The 19,385-nt window shown below is 44.3% G+C and overlaps 1 protein-coding gene across 1 annotated transcript in view; it reads left to right on the top strand.

Annotated features, from left to right (window-relative positions):
- Positions 1–18,305, top strand: part of MERTK (MER proto-oncogene, tyrosine kinase) — a 106,580-nt gene extending 88,275 nt beyond the window's left edge. Inside the window, exons 15-19 of the mRNA XM_032410468.1 lie at positions 1,007–1,125; positions 8,038–8,147; positions 9,824–9,983; positions 10,868–11,004; positions 16,234–18,305. Of these exons, the coding sequence (XP_032266359.1) occupies positions 1,007–1,125; positions 8,038–8,147; positions 9,824–9,983; positions 10,868–11,004; positions 16,234–16,732 (1,025 nt within the window). The 3' untranslated portion in view covers positions 16,733–18,305. The remainder of the gene's footprint in view (positions 1–1,006; positions 1,126–8,037; positions 8,148–9,823; positions 9,984–10,867; positions 11,005–16,233) is intronic.
- The last annotated feature ends 1,080 nt before the right edge of the window (positions 18,306–19,385 follow it).

Below are 19,385 nucleotides of genomic sequence, written 5' to 3' on the forward strand. Positions count from 1 at the left end.
ATTGGATATAAAATCATTTCAAAGAAACCACTGTTACTCCTTTGCAGCTATTGATTTCTGCAGACTCTGAGAACCATCGTGCTTTGCGATGGATGGGCCGTGATATGCAAGAGCTTTGCCAGCCTGCCATCAGGTGACAGGCCCTAGTTCTAGCTTTTCATGATAAATGGTGTTTCCTGTGTATAACTGTTAAAATTTAGAGATGTGAATTTTACCTATTGGCCCTCAAAATTCTTTTAATAGTTTTGAGCATTTGATGGCACCAGGCTTTTTCACCTGATCAGGTGCTTAACTATCCCATGAAATTAGTTTGCCCTTGAATTCTATTGCAGTCACTACCCCTCACTTCGGCTCAGTGTAACAAAAACTCCATGGGTGTCTAGATGGCTATACTGTGACAGATTAATTTTTGAGACCTCTCATGCAAAGATTGTTACTAATCTGAAAGAAAAAAATTACCAAGAAGTGGACCCAGCATGTGTTCCATATTCTAATACAGCTTGTGTGTGAGTTATGGGTATTTGTTTTATTTTATTTATTTGTTAATTTTTTAAGGAGCATGGAGCCCAACATGGGCCTTGAACTCATGACCCTGAGATCAAGACCCGAGCTGAGATCAAGAGTCAGACGCTTGGGGCGCCTGGGTGGCTCAGTTGGTTAAGCGACTGCCTTTGGCTCAGGTCATGATCCTAGAGTCCTGGGATCGAGTCCCGCATCGGGCTCCCTGCTCAGCAGGGAGTCTGCTTCTCCCTCTGACCCTCCCCCTCTCATGTGTGCTCTCTCTCTCTCTCTCTCTCTCTCTCAAATAAATAAATAAAATCTTAAAAAAAAAAAAAAAAAGAGTCAGACGCTTAACCAACTGAGCCACCCAGGCGCCCCATGTTTATTTTGTTTTTAACTGTTACCTCGAGAGCACATGGTTTCAATTTGGCCAGTGCTCCTGCAGTCCTTTTCTGGTTACTGCTAACAAAGGGCTCTTTGTAACTTTCTCTGGTTTTAATTTCAGGTGTATGTATAGAAATGAGCTCTCAAGGCATCCCAAAGCCCATGGTGATTTTACCCTTCATGAAGTACGGGGATCTGCATACCTACTTACTCTATTCCCGACTAGAGACAGGACCCAAGGTAATTACCCAGTCGTCTTGCCTCTGAACAGTCCCCCAGGCTTCCGTGACAGGGCCTGGGAAACCTCAGCATCTAACCTTGAAAATAAAGGCGGGAGGGAGAGGACATTTGGCCTTTGTTCAGCGCTCACTGTGCACCCTGGGGACAGAAATGTGGTTTCTGTCCTCACAGCAGGCCTGCTCATCGCCTTATTATTCCCATTTTAGTGGGGGGAAGAAGCCAGCTGGGCGCACAATCTCATGGCTCAAGCCTCATTGCAATGGAGCCGGGTGGGCCCCACATGCTGACAGAGTGGCCTCTTTCTTGCGAAGTCTCCTCTTTCCAACTCATTCACTCTGAAATCACTAGAAGCAGGATCCGTTTCACCCAGAGGGAAGCTGCACTGAGCTGTTTTTCTGGACACTGAGCCTGAATATACTCTGTCCACCTTTCCGATTATCAAGAGCGCCTCCATCCTCAGGATGGGAAAGCATGTTGTGAATTGGTGGGTCGGCATGCTTTCCTTCCAACAGTGCCCCTAAGAGGGGTGGTGACCCCACAGGGCAAATGCTGTCTGAATCCCACAGCACAGGGAAGCCCGACAGAAACAGGAGCTTAGACTGAAGCACCATGCCCACCAGCATGCGGCCACAGGTCCCACCCAGGTGACCGACCCGGGCCCCCAAGAAAGGTGACTGACTGTGGGGCTTCATGAGGAAAGTCCTCATCCCAAGAGACAGACAGATCTGCAGGAACAGCCATTTATCAAATTTGGCAAGGCACTTGAAAAACAAAAGCAAAACCTTGAGACCCAATTTAGGGTAAACATTCCAGAACCTTCCTGTCTGTGTCCTGCTGACCCTGTGTGTTATGGATGTGAAAGGTTATTTTTTGCTTTCCTTTTCTTTTACTTTTACTTGTTTTGTTATTCCCAGAAAGGTGTAAGTGATCTTTCTTTTTTCAGTTCCCCTTGGTTTCATGCTCAGATTTTTGTTCTCTTCCTCATGACTTCTTTAAGTCTTCCACCCACACAGTCACTAACCAGAGTTAGGAAATTGTAGCCACATCTCAGAGCTATTATAAAAATCACTGAGGCTCCTCCCAAGAGTCGAAGGGCCTAATCCAAAGTAGGGGACTCAGCATGGCTGAGTGTTTTTCTTCCCTTTTTCCACCCAAAAGAAGGATGATAATATTATAAGAAGAGAAAAAAAACAAACAAACTACAATTTCCAACATCTTAGCACAATCATTGGCACCTTCGGATATTCACATCCCAACTTTCATTCCAGGCCTATGTGTTTCACAGGCTGGTGCTCAGGAGGTATGCACCTATCCGCATTTCTCAAGCACTTAGTAGAGGCTTTATTTTGCATACAGCGATGCAGTAATAGCACAACAACGATAGGAAGTCCTTACTAATAGAACCTCAGGTGAGGAAACTGAGGCACAGATCGGGCAATGGTGGAGGCAGGACTGGCGCCCAAGTTGCAGAGCCCCTGCCTTCGGCTCTTCTCTGATGGCCCCATCCCGTGTGCACCCCTCCCCGGCAGGGCAGCCTCCAGACAATTGGCTGTGAATGGCTGCATGCCATCCTCTTGAATGGATTTTGTTTCATACTGATGGGCAATTTCACTCCCATTTAGTTTTCTGGTATGTGGTATGATTTTTCTAATAATTTTTGGAGGGATGGGAATTTCGTGTTGCATAAGAGTGAATTCTAGGGGCGCCTGGGTGGCTCAGTTGGTTAAGCGACTGCCTTCGGCTCAGGTCATGATCCTGGAGTTCCGGGATCGAGTCCCACATCGGGCTCCCTGCTCAGCAGGGAGTCTGCTTCTCCCTCTGACCCTCCTCCCTCTCATGCTCTCTGTCTCTCTTTCTCTCTCTCGCAAATAAAAAAAAAAAAAAAGAGTGAATTCTATAGTAAAACAGTAAAAATACACAGGCCCATATTCAGGGCTGTTTGATGGCCAACAATCGTCTGTTTTTACTTGTGAAGTTCAACCTTCCTCTCTCGTATGGGCCCTTTGGAAATAGAGTAGCCTCTTATTGGACTTTTTTCCTGAATCATTGTGGAAGAGATAGAGACCATTTATAATCTTTATAAAAATCTTTTTTAAATTATCATACAGTGTTATTGACTCTTTTTTCCTTTTTGGTGTACAGTTCTATGAGTGTTAACACATAAATGGAATCATGTACCCATCATCATAGTCAGGATACAGAACAGTTTCATCACCCAAAAATACCTCCTCCGGTGACATCTTTGTAGTCATTCTCTGCCCCCATGGCTAACTCCTGGCAGCCACTGATCTGTTCTCTATTACTATAGTTTTGTCTTTTTGAGAATGTTATGTGAATGGAATCATACAGTTTGTAACTTTTTGGCTTCCTTTACTCAGCAGTATGCCTTTGAGATCCATTTAAGTTGTTGCCTGGATCAATAGTTCATTCCTTGTTTTATTGCTGTGTATCTTCTAGTGCATGGATGTACCAGTTTGCTTATCCATTCACCTGTTGAGGGACACGTGGGTTGTTTCCAGTTTGGGCAAGGATGAATGAAGCTGTTCTTAAAAAATGACGTACAGGTTTTTGAGTGAACATAACTTCTTATTTCTCTAGGATAAAAACCCAGAAGTGAGATACTAGGTCATATGGAAAGCATATGTTTAATTTTATAAGAAACTTCTAAACGATTTTCCCGAGTGGCCGTACTATTTTACATTCCCACCAGCAGTGTATGAGAGATTCAGTTGCTCTGCATTCTTGTGAGCACTTGGTATTATCAGTAGTTTTTTGGTTTGGTTTGATTTGGTTATTAGCTGCTCTGATAGGTGGGTAGTGATACCTCATCATGGCTTTTATTTACATTTCTCTAATGATTAAGGATGTTGAGCATCTTGTCTTGTGTTTATTTGCCATCTTTCTATCCTCTTTGGTGAGGGTCTGTTAAAGTCTTCTGTTTATTTTTTAATTGGGTTGTTGTTTTTCTTATTATTGAGCTTTGAGAGCACTTTATATATTCTAGATACAGTACCTTTCTTGGATATCCAATTTGCCAAGATTTTTCTCCTAGTTTGTAGCTTGTCTTTGTATTATCTCTTTTTTTTGTCTTCGTATTCTCTTAATGTGAGTAAAAATATTTAACTTTTGCTGAGTGCAATTCATCAGTTTTTTTCTTTCATGGATCATGTTTTTGCTGTCCTGTCTAAGAACTCTTTCCCTAAACCCAGATAAAAAAATTTTTCTCCTATGTTATCTTCTAAAAATTTTGTGATTTTTACATGTTACATTTAAATCTGTGAACCATTTTTAATTAATTTTTATATAAGGTGTGACATTTAGCTTAAGGTTTGCTTTTATTTTTCATATAGATGACCAGTATCATTTGTGAAAAGACTGTCATTAATCTGTTGAATTCTCATTTTTGTCAGAAATGAATTAGCTGTGTAAGTGTAGGTCTATTTCTGAGTTCTCCATTCTGTTCTGTTAAACTATGTGCCCATTTGCCCCTCCCACATTGTCTTGATTACTTGACTTCATTGGAGCATTTGTGAGTTGGGTTTTATATTACACGCAAGGGAAGCCATCTGATCTGTTACAGATCCCAACTTATCTTTCCTGCTTTATCACCACATTCTCTCTGCCTCTTCGCTTTTGACACGAGACAACCTCCTTTTCCTAAAACACATGTGTGCTCTCAGATCACTAGGTGTTTGCTCATTCTGATCGTGGCCATGTATTTCCTCTTAATTGGCCATTTTATTCCTTCCTGTCTTTTAAGGACAGCCATGATGACAGTGTAGAATATTTTTTAAATTTTTCCATGAGAATCCATTTCTCTGCTGAGCTTCTGGAGCAGGTTGCTCTTATCTCTGCTTGATGCATATGTTCTTATAGCCTGCCTCCCTTTGGTGTGTCCACCCCCATGAGAACTGGGGTCCTGTCCTGTCATCTGCCTGTCTGCCCTGCACACCTCCAGACGTACTATTCACATGGAAGACAGAGTGGCACTTGGGGCCCAGCACCCAGGCCCTGCTGGGGGAGCCCATTTGCATAACCGAGACGTCGTCTTGGGCCACACTAGCAGGAGCAGAAGGATCTCAACACAATGAAGCCCAGAGGTAGGACAGCTGCGGTGTTGGTCAGTTCTAATCTCAACAACATCATCCCGTGTCCACAACTGTTCCATCTTTCTGCTTTTTCAGCTGCAGCTGCCCCTCCACACCTCTGATGGGGGCAGCTCCTCCAGGCATGACATCCTCGTCCACCAGCCTCCAGAGACAAAAAGAGAAGTCTGTCTTCTCTCTTTCCCCTTCCGTCTCCCTCTCTTTTCCTGGAACAGGAATTGGTTTTTTTTCATAACATCTTTACTGAGATATAATTCAAACACCATACAGCTCTGTCATTTGAAGTGTACAACTCAGTGGTGTTTGGTATGCCCAGAGTTTTGCAACCATCACCTAACAAAAAGTCCCATACCCTTTAGCAATCACTTCCCAGTCTCCCCTCCCCGCCTTGTTCCTAGCTCTAAGCAACCTTTCTTTTTTTTAAATTTTATTGTGTTTTATTTAAATTCAGTTAATGAACATATAGGGTATTATTAGTTTCAGAGGTAGAGTTTAATGATTCATCAATTGCATATAACACCCAGTGCTCATCACATGTCCTCCTTAACGCCCATCACCCACTTACCCCATCCTCCCACCCCCCCGCCCCCTCCAGCAACCCTCAGTTTAAGCAACCTGCTTTCTGTCTCTCTCTTGTTACCTACTTTGGAAATTTCAGATCAATGGAATGATAGTGTGTGGTCTTTTGTATCTGGCTTCTTTCACTGAGCATGTTTTTGATGTTCATCCATGTTGTAGCTTCTATCAGTACTTCATTACTTTTTGAGACCAAATAATACTCCACTGTATTGATATATTATGTTTCATTTATCTATTGATCTATTAATGGACTTTCGGGTTGTTGCCACTTTTTGGCTTTTATGAATAATTCTAAGAATTTTATACTTGAGCTCTCACATTATCCATTTTGAGTTAATTTTGTATATGATTTCAGGTTGGGGTCCAATTTCATTCTCTTGCATATCCCACTCACTTGTCTAGTTCTTTTCCCCACTGAATGATCTTGGCACTCTGTTCAGGGTCATTTGACTATATATTTATGGGTTTATTTCTAGACTCTCAATTCTGTTTCATTAATCTGTGTGTCTATCCTTATGCTGGTACCACAGTATCTTGATTATAGTTGCTTTCTAGTAAATTTTGAAATTAGTAAATGTGAGGCTTCCAACTTTGGTCTTCTTATTCAAGCTTGTTCTGGATATTCTGAGTTCTTGAATTTTCATACGAATTTTAGGATCAGCTTGTCAATTTCTATAAAGAAGCCAGCTGGGATTCTGATAGGACTTATGTTAAGTCTGTAGATCAGTTTGGGGAATACTGGTATCATAACAATATTAGGTCTTCTGATCCATGAACACAGGGTATCTCTATTTATTTAGATCTACTTTAATTTCAATGTTTCATAATTGTCAGAGTATAAGTTTTGCATTTCTCTTGTTAAATTTATTCCTAAGTATTTCATTTTTAATTCTTTTTAGATGAAATTATTTTCTTAATTTTATTTTCAGATTGATCATCACTAAGTGTATAGAAATACAATTAATTTTTGTATCTTAATCTTGTATCCTGTAACCTTGTTGAATTCATTTCTTAGTTCTACCACACAATTATCTTTTAAATTACTTTTGGTCACAATCTGCAAGAATAACATAAATGTTCTTGGGAAAAATAACACAAATAGTACCTAATATGCACTACACCTTCACAATGTCAGCAGGATTTTTATATTCTTTAGCACCCAAATCCTTTCCTGGAAACTGTCATCCAGAAAATCAAATGCCTTGAGTATACAGAACAGAGGCATAAGAATTTCCTGCCTGATTTGTTGACATTTTTTTGTTTACTTGTTTTTCACAACTCCAGTATGTAAGGGTAAAGGATAATTAAAGCATTTTCTTATATAGACCATGTAATTAACATATATCTTAGCTGGGAAATATAAATCATTAAGAATTCAGTGTCTTCGTGAACACCACTTCGGAAAACTCATGTTCCATAGAGAATAAGCCATGACGAATCCAATGCCCTGGAGAGAGCCTGTCATGGATGGACCCATTCATGAGTGCCAGGAACTTGTGGTAAACCCTTTTCTTCAGGGCCCTTGCTGTGCTAAAATGTTTAGTTACAACACAGCCCTTCATCAGTCATCCCCTCGTCTTCAGTTCCGACGGAGCAGTTGCTCTCACCTAGCCGTCTGGTCTGATTTGTACAGCGTAGACTGTTGACGCTTACAGAAAGGCTCTAGAAAAACAAAAATAAAATCCCTGAATACCTCCTTGTGGTCCTTTGGTCCTGTAATAAGGGGCCAAGACTGTCCTAATTTCTGTCTGAAAGAAACGTGTCTTTCCAAGCGTCTCAAAATAAGATGATCGCATATGCGTGCATGACTGGAGTGGGCTGAGTGGGCTTTCTGTCCGTCCCCCGCCCCTTTTCCTCTCTTTTCCTGGCACAGGTGCTTTGTCCCCCTGCCACTCCGAAGGACACAAAGGATCCCATTTGACCTCCTAACTTGCAAAAAGAATGTTATTCACCATCCATATTTTTAAAGACAGGGAGAATGTGTAATCTGCTGGGAAGTTTTGTGGTTTGTTGTTGTTTTTATTCCTTTTTAAAAAACTTATTTGTGAGATGAGTGATACGGAAGTGAAAGGTTTGTTTCCTTGTTTCAAGACCCAACTTTTAAGAAATACAACCACTAAACAAACAGACAAACACAAAAACACTCTCTCTCCCCTCAGGTGGCAATAACTCTCCAAGCTTAACTTTTAAAACATATTTTGTCTGCTTGTTTCTCCTCCCCTCCCAGCATATTCCTCTGCAGACACTACTGAAGTTCATGGTGGACATCGCCCAGGGAATGGAGTATCTGAGCAACAGGAATTTTCTTCATCGTGATTTAGCTGCTCGAAATTGCATGTAAGAGTCCTGGCCCAACCCGGGAGGGGTTAGACCTCATCGTGTGAGATATGTCGGGGGCCGGGTAAGAATAGGGGATGGCCTGTTGCTGTTAAAACATGGAGGAGAGGCAGGTTTGGGAGGGGAGCGCGTGGCTGGCTCTGGAGATGGGATTTCTCTGGCTCTGATGTGTGACTGGGTCTCTTCACAACGTCTGCCTCCACGAGTCTGGTTGGCTTCCAGAACGTTCTCCTGTGACTCTTTATTTTCACCCTCTCAGCTTGAAGAGCTGGGGATGATCTTTGTGATCCTTCCCCTTTGCCATCGGCTAGGTTTGGACCCAGAGTTACATATGTAAGTCAGCTAGTCATGGAGGCAGTAAGGAAAATCATAAGGGTTTTGTCTGTCAGGCTTCAAGATCCTGCCTTGTGAGTGTGTACTGTGAAACTACATGGAGGCTTTCCTCTTGCAGCAGAGAGACAAGGACTTCTACAAGAACTCTGACCTCAAGCTCCCCCCCTCTCCATCCTGCTCCAGCAGGACCATTATCTGCTCTAAATCTTCAAAAATAATAACTAGTTCTCGATTTTAGGTTTATTATTGCAACAAGAGAGAGTGTTCCTTAAATGTATTGCTGTTACTGTTTTTCTTGGTTGGAGATGTGACCATAGGGGCTGGCCCCCTACCACTTGTACCTCATTTTTAAAACCCAGAAGGGTCTTGTTTGTTTGTTGTGGTGGTGGCTTTTTTTTTTTTAAGATTTTATTTATTTATCTGACAGACAGAGCATAAGCAGGGGGAGCGGCAAGCAGAGGGAGAGGGAGAAGCAGACTCCCTGCTGAGCAGGGAGCCCGATGCGGGACTCGAACTGGGGACCCGGGAATCATGACCTGAGCCAAAGGCAGATGCTTAACCAACTGAGCCACCCAGGCGCCCTTTGTTTGTTTTTATTTAAGTGATTTTTCTACCGTGGAAGGAGAATCATGAAAACCTCTCTTTGCCCTTAATATTTCTTTCATGTTTTTCCCATCAGGTAGGGTGACCAGCTGTCCACTTTGCCTGGGACTGAGGGATTTCCCACGATGGGGGACTTTTCAGTTTTAAAAACCAGTGTCAGACAAACAGGAACAAGGCAGTCATCCCACCTCCAGACCACTCATTTCTCCTCCTTTCTCCTCCTTGTCTAGGATCTGCTTTAACAGCCTGGGCTGTAACTGCAACTGTATCCCTCTCATTTTCCAGTTAATTCCTCAAGTACCACCTGGTTATCTTAACAGGAAGTCCAGGGTCCCCCTCTTACAGCCTGTACTTGCCCACCTCCCCCAAACTGGCAGGAGCCAATGCTGCTTCCAGACACGAGGCAGGAAGGCTACTGGGTGCTAAACGGGTCCACTGGAGGGCCCTGGATTTGGACTGCGGCTCTTTCTCCTCCTGTGCAGCATCTCTTCCCTCCGGGCGGCCCTGCCCTCTGTGCACAGGTGCCCTTGCTGCTCCACACCCCCACACGAACCAGCGTGCAAGGTTGTAACTCCCTGTCACCTGCTCCGTCATTGGTCCCAAAGCAGGACCCTCCCAGGCGGATGGGGTCTCTCTCTTTTGGTTACTTACCATGAATGTTTTCAGCTGCATCTGATGCAGACCTGTGATTTAGGCTTTGCCTCTGAATGTCACTGAGGATGTGAACTTGCTCTCTGTAGGTTACGAGATGATATGACTGTCTGTGTCGCGGACTTCGGCCTCTCTAAAAAGATTTACAGCGGTGATTACTACCGCCAAGGCCGCATTGCTAAGATGCCGGTGAAGTGGATCGCCATAGAGAGCCTTGCGGACCGAGTCTACACTAGTAAAAGTGACGTGGTATGTGCAGGACTTTGATTCGGAGCCCCACACTGCAAAGATGAAGGCGCGCCGGAAGAAGTGACTTAAGCTGGTGTTGCACGACATGTTACTCTCTGATAAACTGAGGATTGGGAGCATGTTCACACCTTTCATTTAGCACTAGATTCTTTAATTCCGGTGAACACTAGATTCTGCTGAATCTGCTGAAGTCATTTGATGTTCAGAAGATCTGTTTTTGCATAGGCCTTTCATTTATTCCCATCTTTTTTTTTTTTTTTTTTTGCTACAATATAGTGACTTATTGCCCACAACTAAGATATTCACATTAAATTGAATGAGTTCGTCCAATGGCTCTATATAAAAGGTGCCTTACCCAGAGATGGGGAAAAGCAGAGACTTGACAGCAGCCGGGGAACCGCGCATTACACAGAGCACTGACACGCGGAGAGAAGGCTATATCCGCCTTGTCAGATTTCCCGGAACAGCCTTAGTACCCCCGGGGAAGTGTGGCTCTCTGACTCCCTCGTTATTGCGGTGCTGGGAGAGCAGCGTGTCTCAGGCGTAATTGTCAGCTTTGTGCACCATTATCGGGCTTTAAGGAAATGACCTTTCTTTTTCTTTTTTTTATTATGTTAGTCACCATACATTACATCACTAGTTTTTGATGTAGTGTTCCATGATTCATTGTTTGTGTATAACACCCAGTGCTCCATTCAATATGTGCCCTCTTTAATATCCATCACCAGGCTAACCCATCCTCCCACCCCACCCCCTCTAGAACCCTCAGTTTAGTTCTCAGAGTCCATAGTCTCTCATGGTTCAGGAAATGACCTTTCTAAATGAAAAAGTCCATTCAGTCTTTCTGAAAAGACTTGCATCCTAACTTGTTGCTTTGTTCTCAGTGGGCATTTGGCGTGACCATGTGGGAGATAGCAACACGGGGAATGACTCCCTACCCGGGAGTCCAGAACCATGAAATGTACGACTATCTTCTCCACGGCCACAGGCTGAAGCAGCCCGAGGACTGTCTGGATGAACTGTGAGTGAGCATCTCCGTGTCACTGGGCGCTCTGCACGGGCCAGTCAGCCGGCCCTGCGCAGACCTGGGGACACACAGCCGCTCAGTGGGAGGGGTCGCACTTAGCCAGATGGCTGTATGTGGGAGGTGGCACGCAGACGTCCCAGGCCACAAGCCTTTCTTGGTGTGGGAGCTGGTGTGTGCACATCTCCAGCAAGCCTGCACGTGTCCTGATGTTCTATAAGCACCTCTAGGAGACCTACCCTATAGACAAACAGGTTGACTACCGTATATGAGGGACTTGAACGATTACCTGCGCTCTTACTGCTACACTTCTCTTTCTAGACAACATAAAACAATATAAAATCACAGTAACATCTTCAGTGAGGAAATCTGGAGATCAAAGCCAGTGACACCGAGGTCAGCCTAGTCCTCGGAATTGCTGGGAGATGTTCTAGCAGTGTGATCCCTCGGCCTTGTGCCGAGACTAGGACTCTGTTGGTACAAAGTGGGCCTAGAAATGTAGGCGTTAAAACCCTCCCTGGTAGACTGTGTGCTCAGCGAGCGTGAGAGCCCCCAGCTCCAAGCGTGCAGGACCACAGTGACACCTGTCCCCACAGGCCCTCTCTCTTGGGGCGGGCAGTATGGGAAGAGGCCCAGGACTTGCAGTCAGACTGGCTGCTGCCTCCCAGCCAGCCACGTGTGTGGCCATCACAACTGACAGGACCTCTCTGTGCCTCATTATTAGCCACACGCAAAAAAAGTAGAGTCCCATCCTCAGAAAGGGATTGGGAAGAAAAGTTAAAGAAGAGAACAGGTAGAATGCTCAGCCTCTGGGAGTGTCACGTAATGGTACCAGTGATTAGTAGCATCATTCCACATCCATGTCCCCCAAACACCTTGCTGACCTTTTAAATATAATTTCTGTGGCACTGCTTCTAGCTTAGCGATTGGAACCTTCCTGATGGAAGTCACAGGAGTCCTGAGCTTAGAGAGGGCATTTCACCATATTTAGCAAGAATGTTTCAGGACTGTGGGCCTGCACAGACACCCCCCTACACACACACACACACACACACACACACACACACACTCTAGCCCTGCTTCTACACACGGGTGAGAAGACCTAGGTCAGCATGCAGGCCTCCCAGATCCTGCCCAAGCCAAGCAGAAGGAAACTCTATTGATCAGAGCCTCACCCTGCTTGGTGGTGATGGTGGTGGTTATTGTGGTTGTAAATATATAACATGAAGAACAGACACAAAAAACATAAGTCCTTTAGAAATATCATGAAATTCTAATTAAATTAGATTTGGGGTTTTATGGTAGTTTTTAAAGGGTCCACATTAATGACATGTTTGCTTCTGAAAATGAGGAAGCAGTTGCAACCAAACAATATTGAATGAAGAGTTTTGTTGCCGTTTCTTTCTTAGCTTCTCTTGTGCTCCAGAAGAAGTTGGCCTTTGCAGCGATTATCTGGGGTCTTAGCAAGGTCTAAGCTGTGTCACATGGTGGTTTTGAGACATTTCACATAGAGCCAAGCAGGGAATGCTGAGTCAGTGAGAAGTTTTAGGTGAAAGAGTCATAGATGCTCTTGTGTCAGGGAAGTCAGGCAAAGCAGATGGGTCCACGGTCCCCACACTACAGGCTTGCAGGGGCTCTGGTCAACCAGACCCTCTTCCCACGTCCCCCCCTCGAATCTGGATGCTAGAGAACAGTGTCTCCCAAAGAAACCTCTGTGTTTACATATCTGTGCATTTTCTTTTTAAAAATGAGACAGATACTTCTGAGCTTCCCCTCCGTGTTTGCTGTCTAACCTTAGTTGAGATGAGTTCATTCCTGTGTTGAGTTGCCCCTTGGTCTCTTTAAACGCAACTCTAAGCACTATCACGCTGTAAGGAGCAGAGTACACTCTGTGGCCTGCTCTCCGATCCTGCCCTCCGAGGATCACCTCCTTCTCCCAGCATCAGCCTAGGCTGCAGGCCCTGCTTCCCGTCGCCCAAGAGGCCACACTGTGTGATGCCCCTGTCACCTACATGGGACGTTTCCTTAGCTGAGTTCACGGCGTCCTGGCTGCAGAACACCCCCTACCAGCTGGCCGCTATGGTTCACGACACTGGTGCTGATTGTCCTCATGGTCCAGCGTGACACCAGGGAGCCGCCTTGTTCTTCCTTTATCCCGCTCAGTCCTTTCAGCCAGCACATGTCCTTCAGAGTGCCCCTCCCCTCCTTCCTGCCCCTAAGACCCTCAAACCATGGAAGCCCAGGGCTGGACGGGGCCTGGGGCCATCGACTTCCACTTTCTCATCACATATGTGGGAACAGTGGCACAGTGACCTCACAGTGTATGTGAGTGATGCGCAGGTCAGGGTCATTGTTGTTTCCTGTGGAATAGTGCAGGCCCTTCTATCTCCCATCTCATTTTTCTCCTTATCTCCAGGCTCCTAACACATTCTTTGGGTGGCAACCAAAACGATGTTTCTGAAATTAGTCTGATCGTCGATGCCCTAAACCTAATCTCTCCGTAGTTCCCCATTGCCCATAGGGCAAAACTCAAACCCACTGTGATCTGACCCATGGCAGGCAGGGGGGCTGAATGGCTAAGAATGTGATGCTCGACATTCCTTTGCCAGGGACAAAGCAGGTGCTTGACAGGTATGGGTGAATTCATCCATTTATAAATTTTGTACATTTGTATGGTTGCATTTTTTTAAACTCCTTTTTTAAATAGTGGTAAAATACATGTAACATAACCATTTATAAGTGGCTCAGTAGCGTTAAGTGCTTTCACTTTGTTATCCAACCATCGCTACTCTCCATCTCCAGGACTCTTTTCATCTTTTGAAACTGATAATCTGTACCCATGAAGCAACTCCCCGTTCTCCCCTGCCTTCAGCCCCTGGCAACTGTTAGGATTATCTCTTTTATAAAATCTCAACAGAAAAACAAAAATGACCAATTTACAAAGGCAACTACCAAACCTGTTGTTTTCTTTCTACCCCTAAAATTGAAATTATTAAACCTCACAGCCCCCTTCTACTCTCCAGGCCCTCTTGCTCCTCTTCTTGGTCCACTACTATGGCATCACCCTTTGGCGGGGGGAGCAGCTTAGACAAAACACATGCTCCCATGTCTGTAAAAGCCATGTTCATATTTTTAAGTACTTCACAAAGTACTGAAAGTAAAAAACATAAGTTTTGGGATGGGTGGCTCAGTCAGTTAAGCGTCTGCCTTTGGCTCAGGTCATGATCCCAGGGTCCTGGGACTGAGCCCCGCATCGGGCTCCCTGCTCCGTGGGGAGCCTGCTTCTCCCTCTGCCCCTCACCCCACTCGTGCTCTCTCTCTCGCTCTCTCTCTCAAATAAATAACTAAAATCTTAAAAATAAATAAATAAGTTTCAAAGTGATTTTGCTACTTTGCTACATGAGAAAATGATAGGTTATTCAAATGCTTTCTCCTAAGACCCAGAAAAATTGAAAATAAGTTAAATAACACAGCCCCTTGATGAAGTAATGGAAAGGAGAGTGTGTCTCTAAGGACAAAATTCCTCAAAGCTCATCTCAGAGGGCCAACAATCAAGGCTTTGTGGGGGGAAAAAGGAAGTCATGCAAATTGATTTATACCACAAAAACCATGAAAATGGAAACAAAAACTGTCAAGTCTTAAGTGGCCGTCTATTGAAGGTAAAAACAGGGAGAGTACAAAGCACTCTGAAGCCTGATGTCTAGGTGAGAATCAGGATTCTCAGATGGGGGAGTATGCCCCTGCGGTTACCTCAGTGTCCTGTGTTCATGGCCGGCCCCTTCGTAGGCATAGTGCTTTGCAAATCTCCACCTCCCAGAAGCATGTGCAAGGGTTGATAAGGGCTGCAAAAGTAAACAGGTGAAAAGATATGAGATCTGCCCGTGCGTGAAGTACCACATGCTAGCAGAATTAGCCAAAGGATCTACATCATGTGTTCAATGTAAATACAGGAATTACATGTTTATGTTCATAGGATCGTGTCCACTCCGTGTGTCAGTTGATTTAAATTTGGGTTGTTTTCGTATCCAGCGACACAAATGTCAAGTTCTCAAAACAGGACAGAATCAAAATGAAATGATGGTATAACTCACTCTTCATCTCCAGCCAGTAGTCCTAATTCAGTCATCTGTTTGGTTGTGCTCATAATCCTTAATTCTATCAGACACGGGGAACGAAGAAGCCACCCGGAAGAGAGCGTTGTCTGTACAGAACACAGCAGAGGGGTCATGAGCCCCTGGGAGTAGGAGTTGTCCAGGCGGAGGCCACTTCCCCTACTGACCACACAGCCATGGTGGCATCTTAACATCCCTGAGTCCACTCTCATTTTTATTGCAAAGTAACAATGACCCAGGGCTGTTGAGAAGATTAAATGCAGTGACACACACAGAACACCTAGCCCTGTGACGTACACATCCTTCACCTCTTTAGCCCCTGCCCCAGGGCCCTGCTAACTCAGTTCTCCTGGTGGCAATCCCAGTTTGATGGTATGGAACTGGGGTCAGCCCACTTTTTCTGTAAAGTGCCAAAGAATAAATATTTTTGGTTTTGCAGGCCACGTGGTTCTGCAGCAATAACGCAATTCTGCCACGGTAGCCCAGTAGACAATATGTCAACAACATATTGTACGTAGATGTAGCTGTGTTCCAATAAAACTTCATTTACAGGGGCGCCTGGGTGGCTCAGTCGTTCAGCATCTACCTTTGGCTCAGGTCATGATCCCAGGGTCCTGGGATCGAGCCCCGCATCGGGCTCCCTGCTCCGCGGGAAGCCTGCTTCTCCCTCTGCCTCTGCCCCTGCTTGTGTTCCCTCTCTCGCTGTGTCTCTCTCTGTCAAATAAATAAATAAAATCTTTAAAAAAAAAACAAAAAACTTCATTTACAAAACAGACAGTGGGCTGGATGTGGCCCGTGGGCCATAGAGTTTGCCAACCTCTAGCATGAAGGAAGGACCTGAAATACTCTTACTTTACAACGTTAGATATAATTGTCATGTCTGTTCTGTATTCCTCCTGGAGCCAGAGAATCACTTATTACCTACCCATGGGACATTTATACAAGTTGAACAAAATATTATGCCACGAGGCAAACCCCAGTAATTTCCCAGAAGTTGAATTAGTGCGGATTAAAATGTGACAGAATCAAAGGATAGGTGAAAACAAGGTGTGGATTGCACTCAGGGCTCTGGGTGCTGGACCGAGAAATAACTCACGCTTCTGCATCCTTGTAGGTATGAAATAATGCACTCTTGCTGGAGAGCTGAGCCCTTGGACCGACCTACGTTTTCCATGTTGAGGCTGCAGCTAGAAAAGCTCTTGGAAAGTTTGCCTGAAGTTCAGGACAAAGCTGATGTCATTTACATCAACACACAGTTTCCCGAGAGCTGTGAGGACCCTGGAGAGGGCCCCGCACTTGCTCAGCTGGACATGAATATTGATCTTGACTCTATCATTGGTTCTTGTACTCCCAGTGCTGCCGTCAGCGTGGTCACAGCAGAAGTTCACGAGAACAGACCTCACGAGGAAAGGTACATCCTGAACGGGAGCAATGAGGAATGGGGAGATCTGGCGTCTGCTGCCCCGGGAAAGAACTGTGTTTTACCAGAGGACAGACTTGTAAAAAATGGAGTCTCCTGGTCCCAATGCAGCACGCTGCCCTTGGGGGGCCCATCACCAGATGGACTTTTATTTGCCGACGACTCCTCAGAAGACTCAGAAGTCCTCATATGAGGAGACCTGAGAGACATTCCCAACTCAAGGAAATTCTTCTGCTTTAGGAGAATCCCTGCACATTCCATGTTTTTGGAATTTGTCTTCCTTTCCCAATCAAATGCCATGGCCGTAAAGCACCAGGTGAATGTTGTCAAGTAAGTCATCATGAAAAATACATAATATATATTTATTTAAAGAGAAAATACATATATATGTATATGCTGGAAAGAGACAAAAGATCTATTTTAGTAAAAGATGACTTATTTCATGTTGCTTCCCTTGCAGATCTAAAATTTACTCTTTAACAGCCTCATCTCTACAGCTGTTCCCTGATGTTAACATTTGCACAGAGTCAGTGTTATTTTTTTAAAGTCCTTTTCTTTTTCATGACCATTAAGTGTAAAAATAATTTGTAAAATGAAATGCTGTATTTGACTTTGCTTCTGGTCTTACGAAAAATCTGATATTCTTACATGAATCACCTATTTTATAAGAAAGATTTATTTAATACTTAAAGTTTTATAACTGATTAATTCTTTGATAGGACTTCCTAATAAAATATGAACGAGAAGGGATGTGTCATACTTACTTGGAAAGACAGTGGTCACTGACCAGCAGCCTCCACACCTTTGCGAAAGGAATTCCCTTAATGCCTGACCCTCGATGTAATCGCTTTGACCGATCTTGGCATTGTTCTATCAGGATATGGAAAAACCACTCCAGAGTCCAAAAATGAAGAACAAAAAATATTGAAAAGTACAATCTGGGTGGAAAGATTTAAAATACCTTGTAGAAGAGAGACTGACAGGTGGAGTGCTTTTCTGTTTGGGAGTCACAACTTGCAGGCAGTAGATGTGGGCAGTGGGCAAGGTCCATCCTGGCTTAGAACTCAGCACCTCTGAGTTCACATCCAGGCTCTGCTACATCTTGGCAGCCATTGTTCTCTGAGCACTTGCTGTGTTTCAAGCACTTTCCGTGAACCGCCCTATTTAATCTGTATATCACTACCATGGGTACCAATGCCATCATCATGTATGGGCCAGGAAACCGAGGCTGGAGACGTTGAGTAACCTGCTATAGCCCACATCTAGAGAGGGGTGCAGCCAGAATTTCAGAACCAAGTAATCTGATTCTGGCTGGCTCTGCATGTGATTTGGGGGTTTGCTCCAGAGCCTCTCGACCTTTTAATTTTATCTAATAAACACATAGGTAGCACGTAGTTGGCCACATATAGCACTCATTTCATCCTAAGAACCTCAGCAGGTAGATACTACTATTATCTCCACTTCACAGATGGGTGGGCTGAGGCAGGGAGACCCTAACTTACTCTGCCGATGAAGGAGTAGACCGATGCAGGGTAAGCATTAATCCCTCGGGCCTGTTGCTCCTTACTTGTGAGGAGTCTCAGCCAAGCCACTGCAGCCTGTGAGCATCCGCGTGTGCACTGGGCCCAGAGGTGTGGCCCCCACAGCCTGGGTCCTGGTCCTGGCTCCCAACCCAGGAGCCCCAGTCTCCAGCATGAGCCTGCTTCACTGTTACTGTGAAATGCTCCGTGCAAGAAAGTTCTGAAGGTTTGAAAAGGATCTGCATTGTTGTAGAAAATGCCAGCATCACATTTTATCAGTGAAAGAGGAAAAAAAAAAAAAAAGGCTGCTAGAACCTATAGAGATAATTTCTACTATTAGAAATTTTGGAATGGTTGTTAAATCAACAAAAAATTTATATCACCTACTTGTGCAAACCAAGTTTCTTATTGAGGGTGACTATCAAGAATGTGAATAGTTCATCATTAAATCCTGGATCAGGAATTGACTGGCTAGTCTATGGCCATACCACCCTGAACGCGCCCGATCTCGTCTGATCTCGGAAGCTAAGCAGGGTCGGGCCTGGGTAGTACTTGGATGGGAGGAATTGACTGGCTAATTCAAGCAAAAAAAACCTGATGTAGAAAGGTATGTTCACATCCATAAGATAAATAGGCAAATTGAAAAATTGTTATTTCGAAGTTTCACATAAATTTAATATGATATATCTAAATTAATATATTTTGTGCTTTATATTTCTACTGTAATTGTATAGTGTAAGTAAATAGATAATAAATAGCTCATCGAATGTTCACAGCTCCCCCAAATCCTGTCTAGTTTGCTCAGTCTGTGCCATGTGGCCTGAGAAGGGCCGAGAAGCCTGGACCCGTTCTGCCACAGAAGAGCGTGGGGAGGTGAGCAAGCTGTGGCTTCTGGCTTTTCTTGAGACATCAACAAACACAGTAGAGAAACTCACTTCATCTCCAACCCACAGCAATGTACCAGGCCCTTGATTAAATGGGATGTGATGGGCAGCAACTTCCCATCCCTGCTTTCTTTTTCCAAGAGGGGAATGAAGCTGCACTACCATTATTCAGACATTTCAAATCCACTGAGAACTTTGGTACCACAGTGGTTCTTCTTAGCTACATTTAAAAGTTTGAAAGTTCTGGAAGAACTAACATTCAGAGGACCCAATCATTGGGAAACTCGTGTACTGTCTCCTGTGCACGAACTGAAAATAGCCTTTTAAATTCCCTTTTGTAAAAACTCAAATTACTTTTGTAAAGTGGCTCTTATGGGCAAAAAGGGGAGGGAGAGAAAACAGAGAGAAACAAATTGGGTCATTGTCTTCAGCCAGCTGGGAT

Source organism: Phoca vitulina, unplaced genomic scaffold (assembly GCF_004348235.1).
Source record: "Phoca vitulina isolate PV1807 unplaced genomic scaffold, GSC_HSeal_1.0 scaffold12, whole genome shotgun sequence".
NCBI lineage: Eukaryota > Metazoa > Chordata > Mammalia > Carnivora > Phocidae > Phoca > Phoca vitulina.